The 19,945-nt window shown below is 46.3% G+C and overlaps 1 protein-coding gene across 1 annotated transcript; it reads left to right on the top strand.

Moving 5' to 3' along the window:
* The first annotated feature begins 1,602 nt into the window (after positions 1 to 1,602).
* STOML3 (stomatin like 3) lies at positions 1,603 to 19,104 on the top strand. The gene is made up of 7 exons (XM_084622366.1): positions 1,603 to 1,692; positions 5,537 to 5,640; positions 6,615 to 6,687; positions 7,897 to 7,979; positions 10,543 to 10,746; positions 18,612 to 18,746; positions 18,828 to 19,104. The coding sequence occupies exons 1-7, from the start codon at positions 1,641 to 1,643 to the stop codon at positions 19,014 to 19,016; spliced, it is 840 nt and encodes a 279-aa protein (XP_084478492.1). The 5' UTR covers positions 1,603 to 1,640; the 3' UTR covers positions 19,017 to 19,104.
* Positions 19,105 to 19,945: the final 841 nt, after the last annotated feature.

The following is a 19,945-nucleotide window of genomic DNA, read 5'->3' as shown; positions in this document are numbered from 1 at the left end:
TTATAATCTGCTGCATATTAAAACTGTGGAGGGATTTACCACCTTCTCCCACTTGTGAGTCCTTTGGGCTGTACTGAACCCAGTCAGCCACACTGCTAAACCACTGCAGAGAAGAATTTTGTGGTCAGATGTCATCAAGGGCCCCAACAAAGTACGCATACCAACGGGACACTAATCTTACATTTGCTACATCAGGTCCTGTGGCTGGGGAAAGTCACGGGTATTAGCAGCATGGGCACTGGTTACCCTAAAAATAGTGTTTTACCCTGTTATGTATATTTGTCTCCTGTTTAATATTTATTGTGTTGAATATATTGTATGTGTTTGTGTTATTTCTTGGGAGTCTCCAACTATCTGGCAAGTAAGTGGGGATTACCCTGTGGTTAGAGTTTTTCTTCCAAGCTGCCCTGGTGACCCTGCCAGGAAGGAGTAACAGGGAGTGGAAGTACTGCCAAATAAATTCATAGGAAAAAATAAAGAAGAGACACCCTGCTGAGTGGGTGGTGGGATCCAGAAGAACCCAGACCCGTCCATCAAAACCTATAAGCAGATTGGCATTAAAGAAAGTAACCGAGTATAGAGGGGGTGCTACATATGGATTGCATAGTACCTAGGGACCCTAAACAAAATTGGGGCCCCATTACACTGGATACAGTAAAGGTGCAGCTCAAGAAACAATCCCTGCCCTGGAGAGTTCACAATCCAGCTTTGACTTCTTTTTCTTTTTTAACATGGCTTTGAAAATTAGACAAAGGTTTCTAACCATCAGAGGAGTGAAGTTTTGGAATAGCCTTCCAAGGGAAGCAGTGGGGGCAAAAGATCTATCTGGCTTTAAGATTAAACTCAATAAGTTTATGGAGAAGATGGTATGATGGGATAACATGGTTTTGGTAATTAAATATTCATGGTAAATAGGCCCAATGGCCTGTGATGGGATATTAGATGGGGTGGGATCTGAGTTACCCAGGAAAGAATTTTCTGTAGTATCTGGCTGGTGAATCTTGCCCATATGCTCAGGGTTTAGCTGATCGCCATATTTGGGGTCGGGAAGGAATTTTCCTCCAGGGCAGATTGGAAGAGGCCCTGGAGGTTTTTCGCTTTCCTCTGTAGCATGGGGTACGAGTCACTTGCTGGAGGATTCTCTGCTCCTTGAAGTCTTTAAACCACGATTTGAGGACTTCAATAGCTTAGACATAGGTGAGAGGTTTTTCGCAGGAGTGGTGGGTGAAATTCTGTGGCCTGCATTGTGCAGGAGGTCAGACTAGATGATCATAATGGTCCCTTCTGACCTAAATATCTATGAATCTATGAAAATTGTGCCATTTATTGCTGTTGCATGTAGAAATCACTCCCAGAGACGATTCTGCAGGAACTAGAAGTGCTGGGCCAAATTCAGCCCTGGAGTAAAGTAATTGAAACCAGTGGAGTTACTCCAGAGAGGAACATGACCCATCAGACTTTGTTTCTGTAAACATTCTTCTCTCACCTGGGTAACTAATCCCTTGTGGACTCGCTCGCAGGTGAGAGCTTGATCTTCTGCGGCTCTGCTTTTCTTCTCAGACACTTTAACGAGCTGTGCACCATTTGAGGGGGTGTCTTCATTACGGCTTGTGAGGTGACAAGGATTTCTCTATAATGAGATGGATTCTGGGAGAGGCTACCTTGGGAAAGAGAGTAAGGAGATGCTAGTTGGTAAGTGTTCCTTCCATTCTTACTGCAAAATAACCCCAACAAACGTGTGTGTGTGTGTGTGAGAGAGAGAGAGAAAAGTTAAGCGTGGGTCAAAGGCATCAGATTGCTACCCCTGGATTCCTCCATCTCCTTGGCAGCATTTATGCCAGCTTCCCCACTGTCCTGCCAGTATGCCTCAACCCTTATCTGGGGACTGACACCTATAGCGGATAGGCTAATTCAGAGTCCATACCGATACAATCCTTAGGCTCTCTCTGCTAAGACTAGCTGTGAGGGTACCATATGGTGCCAATTACGCAGGTGGTTTTGTAATGAACGCTCCTGAGAATTGGACTGAGCCCACCAACTCATTTCACCTAAGCTACCAAGCAATTGAAATGTAACAGCTTTCAGTCAGTGGTCCAATATGGACTGGAACTATTTACCAGTTCCATTCTTTCTAGGTTTTTCACTGCACCCATTGCCATGGTGTCTGAGCTCCTACAGGTAAAAGACTCCATATTCCATTATGTCTCCCTGGAGCCATCCAACATCCTCCTGTTTTTTTTTTAAATGGCTACTAATTTTGTGTGGTGATTATAGATTAGACAGACAATCTATGCTGCTAGCATTTTGGTTTTAGCAATCAAGAGCAATGTAATCCTTATGAAAAAGTCCTATAGATTTTAATAAAGAATTATGAACATTCTATAGGATTTTAGACCATCTTATTGAATTCTAGGATAGGAATATAATTCTCTATTATAGTCTAGAGGATGGCTCCATAAACCTATATAAAGAGTAGTATTTTCTACTAAATCCTATAGGATTTTTCCATAAAGGCACATCTTTCTTCCTCTCCAAAACACGTGGCCTTATATTCATTTAGTTCTGTCTCTCACAAAGTGATGGTCAAAGCACCAATAATGCTCAGCTCTGTACAAGATACCAAAATAAAAACAGTCCTGGTGCCAGAGGCCTGGCCCTTCAAAAGACAGACACAGAAGAGACTTGATGCACTGGGAAACTCAGAGGAGGAAATAACTTGCAAGATTTATTATTTTATTTGTTACTGTTAACTCACTTTGGGAGGACATTGGGTAGGGAAAGCTAGATCCACAAAAGGACATGCGCATGGCCACACTGACATGCAATGCCTAACTTTTAGGCATTCTGCCATCCAGTGGAATCCTCAGCCCCGAGTTAGACGCTTCCCATGATTTGAATAGGGAGCCTGACACCTAAGAATGGAATTTGTACAAGCTGAACGGGAAGCGCCCTAAGCTAGCCAGTAGGAAATGTTCAGGAGAGGGGTGTGGTCTAAACCCTGGGCCTCAAAGGGACAGTCCTGGAGTTAAGCACCTACATCAGCTCTGGTCAATCCTTTGTAGCAAGAAAAACACACAACAAGAGCGCCGTCTATCCATCTCCCATGATAGCAAGTAGCTCCGTGGTTAGGACTGTCTCCTGGGGTGTGGGAGATTTGCTTTCAGATCCCTGCTCAGCTGCAGGGAGTGGAACCTAGGTCTCCCATGTCCCAGGTGATTACCCTAACCACTGGGCTGTTGAGTGATTCTCTTTCTAGCCTAATGAATATTTAGCTATTTACCCAAAGTGAAAAAGCTTCAACAGGAGAGACTGAGGGAAACCCACATCAGAGTAGCTAATACCCCAGTGATTAGGGCACCCACGTGAGAGGTGGGAGCGCTGTATTCAAATCCTGCCTCTGCAGTAATTGGCCCAGATGAGCAGTCTAACAGCCATCACCACACCTGACTTTTGTGCGAGTTAGGCGTGCTCCAAGAATGCCTACCAGATCAGGCCCCAGCAAGATAGGGAGAGGGAACATCTAGTTTATGAATCTTACTAGGGCATTGAGCAACTTGGGGGTGTCAGGACAGAGTGGGCTTTGCATGCTCCCATCAGCAGAAACTTAACCACCTTGGAGACGTTACCAGTGGGCATTTGGGAATTTAGGGCCCAGCTGAGAGAAGGCTTTGAGGATCTTGGTGACATGTAAATGTTGGCCATAGGCACCTAGGTAAGTCCCTTTGAAGATCTAGCCCAGAGTCTTTAGACTGGGATACAAGTATGATATTTTCAATCAGAGTAACTTTTGAGCTGCAGAGAAAAGCTCTGTTGAAACATGTATCCTAGATGGGTGTAAAAGGGGAAGGGGGAGAGGGGATGATAGCATGGGTGGAGGTGGGGAGGAAGATGAAGGCCAAGAGGTACAATATGCCTTTTTTCAGCATCTGTAAAATTCTTCTGTGATTAAAACATGGCCCTGCTTCTTGAGCAATCTTTCGCACTTGGAGCTGACAGTGAACCAATGTTGATACAAACAACTCTCATTATTTGATCACATTGCATTTGATCATAAGAGTGAGTAGGACAGTCAACTGATGGAAGAAACATTTATCCTCTTGCCTATTACTTAATGTACCAGCAATAGCCTGACACTCCAGTGATGGCAAATGAAGCTGAATAGAACAATAACAGGGCAGGACGTATGGTGGAGAAGCAGCATAAACAGTGGTTTTAAGTTTTTAACATTAACCATGAGGATTCTAGGCTGGCCTCAGCCACATGTACCTGAAGTTTTCATGGTAATTTACTCAAGAGAACTGCTCAAATCATCGGTTCCAGCAGTGGCAAGACCAAATGACATTTTTCTGGCAACCAGCCTGAACCTAACCCCTAGATTTGTCTTTTGTGTTTCAGTGGGTCAGAACAAAAGCCTGGATTCAAACTCTCCCAAATATAGAGTGTTAGTGTAAGATGTACACACAGTTCCCATGCAAAAAGCTTGAACAGAGAAGGCAGGACGTTCCAAACAAGGCCTGAAACTCCGTCCTCTTGGGCCCAAACCTCTCAACCTGGGCATGATTAAATCTGTAGCAAGGACCTCAGAAATGTGGAGCAGAGGACTGCAGAGCACAGCATTCTCTCCTCGGTAACTGTGGTGGGGGAAAAAAAGATTTTAGATGTTATATAAGGAGAAGGGTTTTTTACACAGCGTGAAGTTTGAATCCCAAGCAGAGCAAGTGAGCAGGGAAAAGACCTTAGTTCTGGTATAGGAGTCCTCATACAGGGAAGAGTAGGCCCCCACCACAGGTTGTGTTCAGCCCAGTGCGGGAGCAGGTTGTCGGGAACAGCCTCTACACACAGATCCTGTGAGCATGCCTCCCTTGTACCCTGCCCTGGGGTGCTGAGCCCCTAGCTCTCTTCTTCTCCAAGCAGTGGAGAGGCATGGAGCGAGGAGGCTGCAACATTCAGCTTCTTGGTGGCATGCCCACAAAAATCAATTACGGCCACACTCTCCATTGAAAAATGGAATCCTGCAGCTGGTCTTCCCCCAGCATGGCTCCCTCCACGTCTCCTGTCCTGATTCCCATTGCTTATGCCCCAGCTGCTCCTCTTGTATAGGGCTTGGCTGGGCTGGATTTGTCACACCCTTCCTGTGAAAAAATCTCTGGCTTTTCCTTGCCTCGTTGCAGCTCTGCTCCTAAGTACCCCCTCCCCGGCTAAAAAAACCCCTGGCATCTGGCAATTGGGGTCTCCAGGCTCTATCCCAACACAATTAATTAATGATAATACAGTGCTGAGGAAAGGCAGCAGGACCGTAGAGTGAAAAAAACTGCCCAGAGGGCTAGTCATATATCTGCGCGTTTTGACAATCACTGGTTTCTGGCATTAGGTGAACGGGCCAGCTCTCTACACCAGAAGTTTCAAACCTAAACTGTCCTGGGAGTTCCTGTCATTTTTCCTCATGTAGAACTTCTTTGTTGTGCCAGATGTTTTACTATAAACTCAGCAGATTGACCAGGCAACTGCCAACGGTTCCCGTCTTTTTATTCTGTAGCAGATAAGAAGGAAGGAATTGGGGCCTGTGGCTGGATCCTGGTTTCTCTTTCAGTCCTGTTCGTGCTTATTACCTTTCCTTTCTCCATCTGGATGTGCCTGAAGGTAAGCTGATGGGAATTGGAGCACTGAGAGAACGGTCTATTACTACTATGTATTTCACCAGGACAAAAGCCATTTATACCCCATGTTATGGGACAAAGGATAGTTTTTGTAGTTAAGGTTCAAGATTGGGATGCAAGAGGTCTGTGTTCTGGTCCATGTTCATCCTCAGGCTCCCTGTATAACCTCAGATAGATCATTTAAATTCTCTGTGCCTTCAGCTCTTCCACAGGGATAGTGTGAGAATAAAGTAATGAATGTTTCTGAGGTGCTGGGGATGAGAGACTTAGAAAAACTGGTCAGTATTTGTACAAATACAAACGCAGGTCCACATCCTGGACCACCCATGGGAAAAAATAGTGGGTGCTTATCACCCACAGGCAGCCAAGCTCCCTCCCACACCCCTCCAGCACCTCCTGCCCACCACCAGCCCCACCAGTCGGCTCCTCCCCTTCTCTCCCAGTGCCTCCCGCCCACCACGACCAGCTGTTCCGCAGTGTGCAGGAGGCGCTGGGGGGGGGAGGAGGAGGAGCAGGGACGGGGCACGCTTCGGGGAGGGGTGGAACTGGGTGGAAAGAGGCAGGGTGGGAGCAGGGGGGGCAGGGCAGAGAGGGGGCGGGAAGAGGTGGGGCAGGGGTGGGGGGGCAGGGAAAGTGTGGAGTGGGGTAGGGTGGGGGCAGGAAGGTGTGGAGTGGGGGTGGGGCCTCAGGCTGAGCAGGGGTTGAGCACTCCCGGGGAAAGGAAGAAGCCGGCACCTGTGATCACATGCATAAGTATTTGCAGGATCGGGGCCTGATATTCCACAGCAAGGGACAGGGTGAGGGGCTAGAGGGAGAACAAGATCAAAAATGTGTAATTACCTACATATCTTTTGCTATCATTATTTTGTCATTTCCGTGTGGTTTGAAGGATAGACAGTCAGGCAAGAGGGAAGGGTGGTGTTAGTGTTAAACTCTATTTTAAAAATATTGTCCTAGATTGTCAAGGAATATGAGCGTGCTGTTGTATTTCGGCTGGGACGTATAGTGTCTAAAAGAGCAAAGGGCCCAGGTGAGTAAATGAGGTTTTATCTATTTTCACTGTAACCAGATGTTCTGCATCTGAGGTTCTTTCAAGTCCTTGTGCAGAGAATGGGTGATGCAAGGAATCTGTCCAGGGCACAGTAAAAAGGACAAAGTAATTCTTTGTCCATGAGCCTGTGCATCTGCTGCTTGTTTTCTCTATATTGCTGTTTAGAGAGGAAGCCAGCAGATCCTGAGATCTAAACCTGGCTTTATAATAGTGTAAAGATCACATGCAGGGGAAGGATGATCTTGTGCTTAACACACTGGACAGAGACTTAGGAGTCCATTCCCCATTCTGCCACAGACTTCCTGTGTGACCTTTGGCAAGTCACTCAATCTCCCTGGACTTCAGTTTGCCATCTGTAAAATGGGGGGATAATAATACTTCCTTTCTCTCACCCTTTATCAGTCTTGTCTATTTAAAGTTGTAAGGTCTTTGGGGCGGGGACAGTATCTTACTAAGTGTGTGTGTACAGCGCCTAGCGCAACACTTGGTATCATAGTTGGGGCCTTCAGGTGCTATTGTCATAGGAAACGATCACTAATAAGAAGAATGCTCTCTGCATTATTATAACAAGTACCTTTGCACCATGCGGATGAAAAACAAACAATCCATTGGAAAAGGTACAGTGAGACGGTGCAAACATGGAGTAGGAATGGAGGAAGAACCCCCTTATCACATAACCATCTCTATTCCTCTGCAAAACAACCATGTGGCCCAAAAAGTGGGCAGGGCCAGGGGTTGAAGGAGGAGCCACACTAAGTGGCTAGTTCCCCCTGACCCACCATCCTGAAGAGCTAACAATCTAAATAGATAAAAATTTGAGAGGGGAAACAGAGGCATAGAGAAGGAAGTAACTTGCTCAAGGTCACATGACAGAGCTGAGAACAGAATGGAATTCTTCTGACTCCCAGTCTAGTACACTATCTACTTAACCCTACTGAATTCACATTGGTATTGGAACTCCGACATCCGCATTTCCTTCCATTATATATATAAAAATATGAAACCCCATTCCTTTCTCCTCATACAGAAAAAGAAATGCTGTGGTAATGAAATATCAGTATAGCTCTGAGGGCCATTGTCATTACACAATAGAAATAGTTATTTCCAGAGGTTTGCTTCATGTGCGATCAGAGCTTAGCCTTCAGATAAGGTGTTTCAGCTTTGGCCTTTTCTTCTTCTTTTCTGCAGGTTTGATAATAGTCCTTCCGTGTACGGATGTTTTTACCAGGGTTGATCTTAGAACTGTTACCAGTAACATTCCCCTACAAGAGGTAACAACTTATGCAATAGCCATTTAAACTAGAAATCAAACCTAAAGCAGTTTTAGTTTTTAACATGTCAAACTAAGAAAGCGTTTTTTTTGTCTCAGTCTTTGGCAGCGGTACAGACTTAACTTCATTTGCTGTACTTGTTTACTTCCAAATGCTAGTGCCAGAATAACACTGGAGCCTAATCAAACCTACAACCCTACCAGCTCAGGTTATAGTCTTGTCACTCCTGGCAAGTCAAGCAGGCTTTTCTTACTAACTTTCAGCATTCTGGGTTAGAAAAAGAGGAAAGTGAGATTAGAGCTAGAGATGTGGGGAGGTCCGAGGATGAGAGAGAGGGAAGTCAAGACAGCTAAAATTTACCAAGCCTTCAGAATTAGTCCTCTCTCTACCATCCAGGGAAATCAAGCAATAAACTAGAGTGGGATCTCCAGTAACTATTTTTCCTAGTAAGAAACAGATCTGATAAATAACTGATTAGATACAAAACTTACTTCAGTGAAGGCTTTCATAATGATAACTTAGAAAGTTAATGTTGTTCCAGACAAAACAATGAGCAAAGACCAAATTTGTCACATTTGGTGCCTATGGATAGGTAATTTAATACTCACTTAGGTACCTTAACAAGTCACCTTGAAGTCAAAAGAAGCTGCAGGCGCTCATCTCTGAAAATCAGGCCTTAATAGGGATGAACGGCCTTCTCTTTAGGCACCCAGGGTTGAAAATGTTGGCCAAAGAAGTTCATTTTTAAAAAAAAGTCAATGGGAAATCTCCCCCTCCGCAGAAAAAGGTTTATTTACATGTAGCTACAGTACTGTGCTTCTGCTTGAAGAGTTGCCATTTTATTGTGCTTTTCTGAAGAAAGGAGAAAGAAGAATCAGTAGTGATAGAGCCAACAAAGTTTCCGTGTTACAGATCTGAGAAAAGGTTCTTTCTGATATAGTGTGCTGCTAGAGATTGTTCCTAAATATTCCATCCAAAATTTAAATGCCTGTGGCTTGGAATAAATATGCTTAAGGAACCTCATCGGTTTTAAGAGCTCAGGGGTCTTATTTCATGTAGTGTCAGATTCACTGAGTCTAAACTCTGTTACCCCTTTTGACCCAAGTGGTCAGCCAGAATTCATGGTCTTGTGGGTTGTTTCCATTAGGAGGAGAAAATGATGATCGAGGCAGGTATTTATTTGATGCAATCCTGTTTATTTACAAAAAATGTACAAAGTCCTGTTTCCCAAAATACAGTAGGAATCAAACAGCAGGAGACAGTTCCGTTGCTCAGTTTCCCACCTGTTTCCAGCAGCACTCTGTGCAAAAGCTCCATCTCTTAGCCGTTCTCAGGGTCATACTACAAGTGCTCCTCTGACTGAACATAAGAACGGTCATACTGGGTCAGATCAAAAGTCCATGTAGCCCAGTATCCAGTCTTCCGACAGTGGCCAATGCCAGGTGCCCCAGAGGGAATGAACAGAACAGGTAATCATCAAGTGATCCATCCCCTGTCGCCCATTCCCAGCTTCTGGCAAACAGAAGCTAGGGACACCACTGCATCTGAGGCTTCCTTGCTGCCTTCTTTGTGTGCTTCTATGGTACTGATCCTCCTCTCTCTCTCATACACAAACTGCATTTCATTCAGACCCCAAGGAAAACCCCTCAGAGTGCATGGCTCAACTCCTATTCCAGCTTTGCATGTGGCCTATATTTTTGGGTGGTGGTTCCCTATTGTTTCAGCTCTGGATTCCATAAAGGAGCTTAACTGCTTCTTTCTTTTATCCTTTATGAAGAGTGACTGTTATGTCCACCAGCTTCAGTGAGGGTTTTGCCCAACCCCCAACATAACACCCTGTTAGAAAGACTCCATAGATGGAAAGTCAGCTGGGGTGGAGGGGAAGCTGATGTACTGAAAAGGGGAGATGACATGCTGGAGGGATGAAGAGAGCCAACTCCAAACATGGGTAGGTCTGTACAGGAAGGAAGGTGGCCATAATAGCCTGGGAACATACTTACTCAGTACATCCTCTCTGCAATCTCTTCTGGCAGGGCTTCTATGGAGCCCTTGGCTGCAAACTAAAGATGCCTCCCACCTATCCTGGTGGTAAGGCAGTGGTGGAAACATCAACTGTGCTCCATCAAGATTAATTGTTCACTGGGGCACAGGGGATTTATAGCTCCCTTCGCCAGCGTTGGCGAATGTGGCCTGGCATGCCTACGTAAAGGGACGCCACAGACCATTTAAGAACATGTCATCCAGTTGTTGCATTTTTTTCCTGTCCTTGTGCCTATGATTTTTAAATTCCATGAACCTGCTTATGAGGATTCCAAGGCAAATGCACTCAGAATCATCACAACTGGTTAACATATTACTGGGCGAGTCATTTAAATACTTTGCAAAAATATTGCTTTGGTTTAAATGGTTGTAAATCCAGGATGACATCACTGAAATCAATTTACCTACACTTCTTTGAATTATAGTGGCTTCTTGTCTCACTACAGGAAACAAACATCTCCATAATGCTGGGATTTGTGTGTCCTGGATGATTATCTAATCTCTGTATGTTTGTTTTTCGTAGATTCTTACGAAAGATTCTATAACTACCCAAGTTGATGGAGTGGTCTACTATAAAATCTACAGTGCTGTCTGTTCAGTGGCTAATGTCACGGATGCCCATTTAGCAACCAACCTGCTGGCACAGACCACTTTGAGAAATGTTCTAGGCACCCAAAGCTTGTCCCAGATCCTGTCTGGTCGAGAAGAGATTGCCCACAATATCCAGGTAAATCTACATCTAATGTTCTATTGACGGGCACAGCATCTCGTTTTATGGAATATAATCTTAGAAATGAGTGGCCTTTTTAAAAAAAAACCATAATTGTAAAATCTTTCATTATCCCCTTTCAGTTTCATACACCTCCTACTGCAAAATATGGAAGAAATATTGTAAAGATACTTCCTCAGCTCATCTGATAAAACTAGTGATCTCTTGTTAAAAAGCAAACAAGGCTCTTGGAACTTAACTTTTTGAGAAGTGAATGAGACAGTAAAGAGTCTTGATATGGGGCTCCCTGACACTTCTTTAGAAATGTGCAATAATGTGCGATGGTGAAGAAATCCATAGTTACCAAGATGCTCTATCTTAGACTCAGGACTTTAAGGTCAGAAGGGACCATCATGGCCAGCTAAACTGACCTCCTGCTCATTGCAGGCCACAGAACATGGGTCGTGGGTATAAGAGGCTTGGAGAGACTAAGCCTCCCCATACCGGTCAAGAAATGCCAGATGTGGTGCACCTCTCTTTGGAGGCCCACCGCCACTCCTGGAAGCTCCCAAGAAGTGGCGGGGCCACCAGTTCCCAAACTGTGGCCCCGTTTGTGCTCTGCCCTGAGGCCCCACCCTCTCTTGGCCTCTTCTCCCTGAGGCCCTGCCCTCGTACCGCCTCTTCTTACCCCCACTCTGCTTCTTCCCCTGAGCCCCCCCCCTTGCCTGCCCATCAGTTGCTCCTATCTGCCCCCTCTCTCCCCATCACTTGCTCTTAAGGCAGGAAGGGCCAGAAAGAAGTGAGCGGGGAGGGGATGGAGAGGAGTGAGAGGCAAGTGTGGGGACCTCAGAAGAGGGGATGGAGAGGAGAAGGTGGGGGGAGACTCGGGGAAGGAGATGGAAAGGAGCGGGGGGCCACAGAGGAGGGAGCCAAGACTGCCCCCCCCGGCCTTCTCCTTTTCCAAGGCCACACTCCTGCCCTTTCTCTGAGGCTCCGCCCCCACACCATCCCCTCCCTCTGTCACTTGGTTTCCCCTACCCTCACTCATTTTCACTGGGATGGGGCACGGGGTTGGGGTGCAGGAGAAGGTGAGGGCTCTGGCTGGGGGTGCGGGCTCTGGGGTGGGGCCAGTAATGCGGGGTTCAGGGTTGGGAGGGGGCTCTGGGCTAGAGTAGGGGGTTGGGATGTGGGAGGGGGCTCACAGCTGGGACAGGGGGTTGGGATGCGAGCTCTGGGCTGGCGCCAAGGGGTTCGGAGTGTGGGAGAGGGCTACGGGCTGGGACAGAGGGTTGGAGTGTGGGAGGGGGTGAAGGCTCCAGTTTGGCCGGGATTCTTCCGAAATAGGCATCAATCTCCTGGTGAATTTGAAACCAATCCAGGAGATTTTAATAGGCCGCTAAAAGTCTGGTCGGCAGCACAGTGGGGCTAAGGCAGGCTCCTTACCTGTCCTGGTCTGCGTGGCTCCTGGAAGTGGCCAGCATGTCCACCTCCTAAGTGCAGGAGCACCCACGGGGTCTCCACATGCTGCCCCTGCCCTGAACACTGACTCCGCAGCTCCCATTGGCCAGGAACCATGGCCATCTGTCCGTCCCTGAGCCTAGGAGCTGGACATGCTGGCTGCTTTCGGGAGCCACCCGAGGTAAGCACCGCCTGGCTGGAGCCCCCACTCCTCACCCCATCTTACACCCCAACCCCCTGCCTCAGCCCTGATCCTCCTCCCTCACCCAAACTCCCTCCTAGAGCCCACACCCCGAACCCTCTCCTGCACCCCAACCCCCTATCTGAGCCCTGAGCCCTCTTCTGCACTCCAAAACCCTCATCCCTGGCCACACCCCAGAGCCCGAAACCCCAGAGCGGTGGGTGGAGGGGTTATTGGGGGAGAGGGCAGAGAGGAGTGGGTGCGGGGGCCTCAGGGGAAGAGGCGGAGCAGGGTCAGGAAGCGGTGGAGTGTGGGCAGGAAGAGGTGGAGTGGGAGCGGGGTCTTGGGAGAAGAGGCTGAGTGGGTGTGGACCTCGTGGTGGAGCAGGGGGTGGGGCTACTGTCCAGGCACTGGTGGCCCTCCCCTCAATTTCTAGAGAACTTCCGGCGCTCCCGCCCAGCCTCCCCAAATGCAAGAGTCGTATGTTGCCTATGCCACAGAACCTCACCCTCACCCACCCACTCCTATAATAGACCCCCTAACCTCTGGCTGAGTTACTGAAGTCCTCAAATCATGATTTAAATACATAAAGTTAGAGAATCTACAATTTACACTTGTTTAGAATCATAGAATCATAGAATATCAGGGTTGGAAGGGACCCCAGAAGGTCATCTAGTCCAACCCCCTGCTCAAAGCAGGACCAATTCCCAGTTAAATCATCCCAGCCAGGGCTTTGTCAAGCCTGACCTTAAAAACCTCTAAGGAAGGAGATTCTACCACCTCCCTAGGTAACGCATTCCAGTGTTTCACCACCCTCTTAGTGAAAAAGTTTTTCCTAATATCCAATCTAAACCTCCCCCACTGCAACTTGAGACCATTACTCCTCGTTCTGTCATCTGCTACCATTGAGAACAGTCTAGAGCCATCCTCTTTGGAACCCCCTTTCAGGTAGTTGAAAGCAGCTATCAAATCCCCCCTCATTCTTCTCTTCTGCAGGCTAAACAATCCCAGCTCCCTCAGCCTCTCCTCATAACTCATGTGTTCCAGTCCCCTAATCATTTTTGTTGCCCTTCGCTGGACTCTCTCCAATTTATCCACATCCTTCTTGAAGTGTGGGGCCCAAAACTGGACACAGTACTCCAGATGAGGCCTCACCAATGTCGAATAGAGGGGAACGATCACGTCCCTCGATCTGCTCGCTATGCCCCTACTTATACATCCCAAAATGCCATTGGCCTTCTTGGCAACAAGGGCACACTGCTGACTCATATCCAGCTTCTCGTCCACTGTCACCCCTAGGTCCTTTTCCGCAGAACTGCTGCCTAGCCATTCGGTCCCTAGTCTGTAGCTGTGCATTGGATTCTTCCATCCTAAGTGCAGGACCCTGCACTTATCCTTATTGAACCTCATCAGATTCCTTTTGGCCCAATCTTCCAATTGGTCTAGGTCCTTCTGTATCCTATCCCTCCCCTCCAGCGTATCTACCACTCCTCCCAGTTTAGTATCATCCGCAAATTTGCTGAGAGTGCAATCCACACCATCCTCCAGATCATTTATGAAGATATTGAATAAAACCGGCCCCAGGACCGACCCTTGGGGCACTCCACTTGATACCGGCTGCCAACTAGACATGGAGCCATTGATCACTACCCGTTGAGCCCGACAATCTAGCCAGCTTTCTACCCACCTTATGGTGCATTCATCCAGCCCATACTTCCTTAACTTGCTGACAAGAATACTATGGGAGACCGTGTCAAAAGCTTTGCTAAAGTCAACAAACAATACATCCACTGCTTTCCCTTCATCCACAGAACCAGTAATCTCATCATAAAAGGCGATTAGATTAGTCAGGCATGACCTTCCCTTGGTGAATCCATGCTGGCTGTTCCTGATCACTTTCCTCTCATGCAAGTGCTTCAGGATTGATTCTTTGAGGACCTGCTCCATGATTTTTCCAGGGACTGAGGTGAGGCTGACTGGCCTGTAGTTCCCAGGATCTTCCTTCTTCCCTTTTTTAAAGATTGGCACTACATTAGCCTTTTTCCAGTCATCCGGGACTTCCCCGGTTCGCCACGAGTTTTCAAAGATAATGGCCAGTGGCTCTGCAATCACAGCCGCCAATTCCTTCAGCACTCTCAGATGCAACTCGTCCGGCCCCATGGACTTGTGCACGTCCAGCTTTTCTAAATAGTCCCTAACCGCCTCTATCTCCACAGAGGGCTGGCCATCTCTTCCGCATTTTGTGATGCCCAGCGCAGCAGTCTGGGAGCTGACCTTGTTAGTGAAAACAGAGGCAAAAAAAGCATTGAGTACATTAGCTTTTTCCACATCCTCTGTCACTAGGTTGCCTCCCTCATTCAGTAAGGGGCCCACACATTCCTTGGCTTTCTTCTTGTTGCCAACATACCTGAAGAAACCCTTCTTGTTACTCTTGACATCTCTGGCTAGCTGCAGCTCCAGGTGCGATTTGGCCCTCCTGATAACATTCCTACATGCCCGAGCAATATTTTTATACTCTTCCCTGGTCATATGTCCAACCTTCCACTTCTTGTAAGCTTCTTTTTTATGTTTAAGATCCGCTAGGATTTCACCATTAAGCCAAGCTGGTCGCCTGCCATATTTACTATTCTTTCAACTCATCGGGATGGTTTGTCCCTGTAACCTCAGCAGGGATTCCTTGAAATACAGCCAGCTCTCCTGGACTCCTTTCCCCTTCAAGTTAGTCCCCCAGGGGATCCTGGCCATCCGTTCCCTGAGGGAGTCGAAGTCTGCTTTCCTGAAGTCCAGGGTCCGTATCCTGCTGCTTACCTTTCTTCCCTGCAAGTGACCTGCAAGTGACCCATGCTCAATGCTGAAGAGGACAACAAAAAAACCCCAGGGTCTCTGCCAATCTGACCCAAGGGAACATTCCTTCCTGACCCCAAATATGGTGATCAGTAGACCCTGAGCATGAATTATCAGTAGTAACTGAGAGCCCTCCCCTCAAGTATCCCATCACCAGCCGTTGGAGATATTTGCTGCTGGCAGTCACAGATTGGCTACATACCATTCTCATCATACCATCCCCTCCATAAACTTATCAAGCTTTGTCTTCAAGCCAGTTAGGCTTTTTGCCCCCACTGCTCCCCTTGGAAGACTGTTCCAGAACTTTTACTCCTCTGATGGTTAGAAACCTTTGTCTAATTTCAAGCCTAAACTTGTTGATGGCCAGTTTATAGCCATTTGTTCATGTCCACATTGGCACATAATGCAACTAACTCCTCTCCCTCCTGGTAGTTATCCCTCTGATGTATTTATAGAGAGCAACCATATCTCCCCTCAGCCTTCTTTTGGTTAGGCTAAACAAGCCAAGCTCTTTGAGTCTCCTCTCATAAGGTAGGTTTCAGAGTAGCAGCCATGTTAGTCTGTATTCACAAAAAGAAAAGGAGTACTTGTGGCATCTTAGAGACTAACCAATTTATTTGAGCATAAGCTTTCGTGAGCTACAGCTCACTTCATCGGATGCATTCTCACAAAAGTTTATGCTCAAATAAATTGGTTAGTCTCTAAGGTGCCACTAGTACTCCTTTTCTCTCATAAGGTAGGTTTTCCATACCTTGGATCATCCTAGTAACCCTTCTCTGCTCCTGTTCCAGTTTGAATTAATCTTTTCTAAACATGGGCGTCCAAAATTGCACGTAGTATTCCAGATGAGTTCTTACCAGTGCCTTGTATAATGGTACTAACACTTCCCTGTTGCTACTAGAAATACCTCACCTGAAGCATCTGTGACAGACCCTGACCAGTGGGGTACAGGAGTCTGGTAGAAAGCAAATATACTGGTCCCTGGATGAACAGTTTTCTGTTCCTTGAGTGACCAGAGCAGGGGCTGTACTAGAGCAATCAAGAACCTGCTAGAACCAATTAAGACAGGCAAGCTAATTAAGACACCTGGAGCCAATTAAGAACATACTAGAATCAATTCTGGCAGGCAAACTAATCAGGACACCTGGTTTAAAAAGGACCTCCCAGCAGTTAGGGGAGGGTGTGTACAAGGAGCAGGGAGTGAGAAGGCGTGCTGTTAGAGAACTGAGGAGTACAAGCATGATAAGGCTTCAGGAGGAAGATCCTGCGGTGAGGGTAAAGAAGGTGTTGGGAGGAGGCCCTGGGGAAGTAGCCCAGGGAGTTGTAGCTGCCATGCAGCTGTTACAAGAGACACTGTAGACAGGTGCAATCCACAGGGCCCTGGGCTGGAACCCAGAGTAGAGGGTGGGCCTGGGTTTTCCCCCATCCCCCTTAACTCCCCATTTGAGATGAGCAGGTGACCTGGACTGTGCATCCCACCAGAGGGGAAGGTCCATGGCCTATCCCCTGACCCACTAGGTGAGTCAGCAGAGACTTTAGGGTTTGTTCTTGCTTTCCCTATGCTGGCCAGTGATGAGATTAGCTGAGTGAACAGCAGGTTTAAGCCACTAGCAAAAGTGGCGAAACTGAGGGCTGCTGCGAATCTCAGAGGCAAGCAAATCTGCCAATAAGCGCAGGACTCACCAAGGCAGAGGAGGAACTTTGTCACGTATCCTAGGACTGCATTAGCCTTTTTCACAGCCACATCATATTAGTGGCTCATAGTCATCCTATGATTAACCAGTACACCCAGGTCTTTTGCCTCCCCTGTCACTTCCAACTGATACATTCCCTGTTTATAGCAAAAATTCTTGTTGTTAGTCCCTAAATGCAATCCCATTTCTATAACTCCAGTTTACAAGGTTGTCCAGATCATATTGTTTGATAATCTGGTCCTCTTTATTGGCAATACCTCCCAACTTTGTGTCATCTGAAAACTTTATTTTTTTGCCAAGGTTGGTAATAAAAATGTTAAATAAGGTTGGTCCCAAGACTGATCCCTGATGAACTCCACTAGTAACCTCCCTCTAGCCTGAGAGTTCACCTTTCAGTATGACCTGTTGTAGTCTCCCTTTTAACCAGTTCCTTGTCCACCTTTCAATTCTCATATTAATCCCTATCTTCTTCAATTTAACTCATAATTTCCCATTGGAACCGTATCAAATACCCTAGTGAAATCCAGGTAGATTAGATCTACTGCATTTCCTTTGTCTAAAAAAACAGTTACTTTATCAAAGAAGGAGATCAGGTTGGTCTGGCACAATCTACCTTTTGTAAAACCATCTTGTATTACCTTAAGCAGATGCTTGATTAAACTTTGGCACCACCCATCTCTCATGTCATGTCAATAAAATGTATTGAATTGACCTGAACTGGATTGAATTGTTCCCCTGTTTAAATCCTGCCCACAACCCTCCCCTGCAATCCAGGGAGCATCACTCTGGCAGCCAAGAGAGAGTAGAGGAGGAAAAAAAAGATCTTGTTTCCTCTTCGATATCAGGGAGAGAGAGAGAGAGACCAAAAAAAGACAGCTCACCTCCACACCCCTTCCAACAGCCAGGAGAAAATGTGTGCGTGAGAGAGGTGATATGACGTGATGTTGTGTCAATGTGTAATGAGGAAGAGTCAAAGGTCTTGATTGTGGTAGCGCTTAGGAGCCCTAGTCACAGACCAGGATCCCATTGTACTAGGCATTGTGATGCATCATACTGATTCTATGTATTGAGGGAAAATAGTACAGTGCAATTTCAGGATGTCACTCGCACTCTTCTGAGGGTCTCTGGCTCCAGTGGATAACAGAGTGACTTATCTGCAATGAAAGGTTGAGTGCTATTCTTTCACATGGGGGGTACTTACCTTTTTATGTTCCCAGATTCTCTTGGTCCTTTATTAACAGCTCCTACTATTGCACTTGGTTCTGCAAGCCCTTCCTTACATGAGGAATTTAACTCAAGGTAGTGTCTGTAGGTTTGGGCCTGCAGGTCTTTAATTCTGACCACAATAAAGGTAAATGGCTTCTTTCAAAGCTGTTCCCATCGGGCAGAACTGGTGCTAGAAAAATAACATAATGACTTGCCCAAGTGCATCATCTCCCCTCCAATACATCACAGATCTGAGAGAATATTTCACAGCTAATAATTGATCTGACCCTTTTTAGCCACTTGACCTACCCCTGAAATATCCCCATGTAGATCATAATTTCTTTCCATTTATTCTTTTATTTCAATTATTCTTTTGCAATTGTTTTGGAATTCTGAGCGTAGTCGATATCTGAGACATTTTGGTTAGTGTGATTTGTCATTTAAGTCACATGGTATAGGTTTTGATATTGTCCTTTTTTTTTTTTTTTTTTTTTAAAAAGTCTATCCTCGATAATGCCACCAGTAAATGGGGAATCCAGATAGCACGTGTGGAAATCAAAGACATCAGGATCCCAATGGAGATGCAAAGAGCTATGGCTGCTGAAGCTGAATCAACACGAGATGCTAGAGCTCAGGTGAGATCCACAGTAATATTTCTCTCATTTGTATAATGTGGTGTATCACCACCAACATGTCCATTTCTATCATGTTTTTAGATCATAGCAGCAGAAGGAGAAAGGAATGCTTCCGAAGCACTGAAGCAGGCCTCCATGGTGCTGGTTGAGGCTCCATCAGCCCTCCAGCTGCGCTACTTGCAGACCTTGGCCACACTAGCTACTGAGAAGAATTCCACCATTGTCTTACCTCTGCCCATGAATATGCTGCAGGGTTTTTATAAACAATAATAGGACAAAACCAAATGGTGATTAAGGCTCTTTTACACTGAATTCTTTAGTTCGGAGAACTTTACAGGGATTCAGGAGAGGCAAGCCTGTGCAGAATTAATCAGAATTAATGTAGAAAGTACACTTTGATATCCTGCCTCAGGAATAGGGTTAACTACACAGAGACCATCATAAGCTAGAACACTGAATCTGAATGACCCCAAATTTTTGAGGGATTCAAAATTCAGATATCCAAATTTTGTAGCTCAAGCTCATCACTAAGTAAAAAAATAGAGACTTTTTGTTAAAATACAGGTTAAACTGAGGTGCTCGCTTTTGATGTTACTTGATTTTACAGAGTCACTCGTTTAGCAGGTATGTGGTGATTTGTCAGCTCACTAGGAGCCTGCCTCTAAAAGCTAATACAGCCACTGCATGCAGTAAATAGGCCAGCTCCTGTTCTGTTACACTGGGGTAAATTTGTAGCATCTCAGTTGAAAACACCAGTGTAGTGGCGAGAAGAATGTCACATAGAGGTATTCCTTGATCATTACTGGAACCACCAAGTAATTTAAGTCTATGTAGCTCCTACAAAAGGACTTAGGTGCCTATATCCAACATTTAGATGCCACCAGCCTTAAACCTCTCTCTCTCACCTAAGCCCCAGTAGGCTCTTCAAACTCAGTGGGCCCCCCTCTGTTTCACCTATGGGGGCCAATACAGTTGGCATGCACTGAGCATATTTAAATCCACACAAAATAACAATGACCACAGAGAACAGCATGGCCTTCTCGGAACCTTTAGCCAGGTGGTAGGGCACTTAGCCAGGCCGTGGAAGACCTGAAGTTCTGTTCTCCCTCCTGACTGATGGGGAGTATGCATTTGAAGTTGGATCTCCCGTTCCTGAAGGGAATGCCCAACCATTGGCCCTAGAGAATTATTTTCACTCT

This window comes from Lepidochelys olivacea (assembly GCF_965140295.1).
Source record: "Lepidochelys olivacea isolate rLepOli2 genome assembly, chromosome: 1".
Lineage (NCBI taxonomy): Eukaryota > Metazoa > Chordata > Testudines > Cheloniidae > Lepidochelys > Lepidochelys olivacea.
This window is presented reverse-complemented; position numbering and strand designations above follow the sequence as displayed.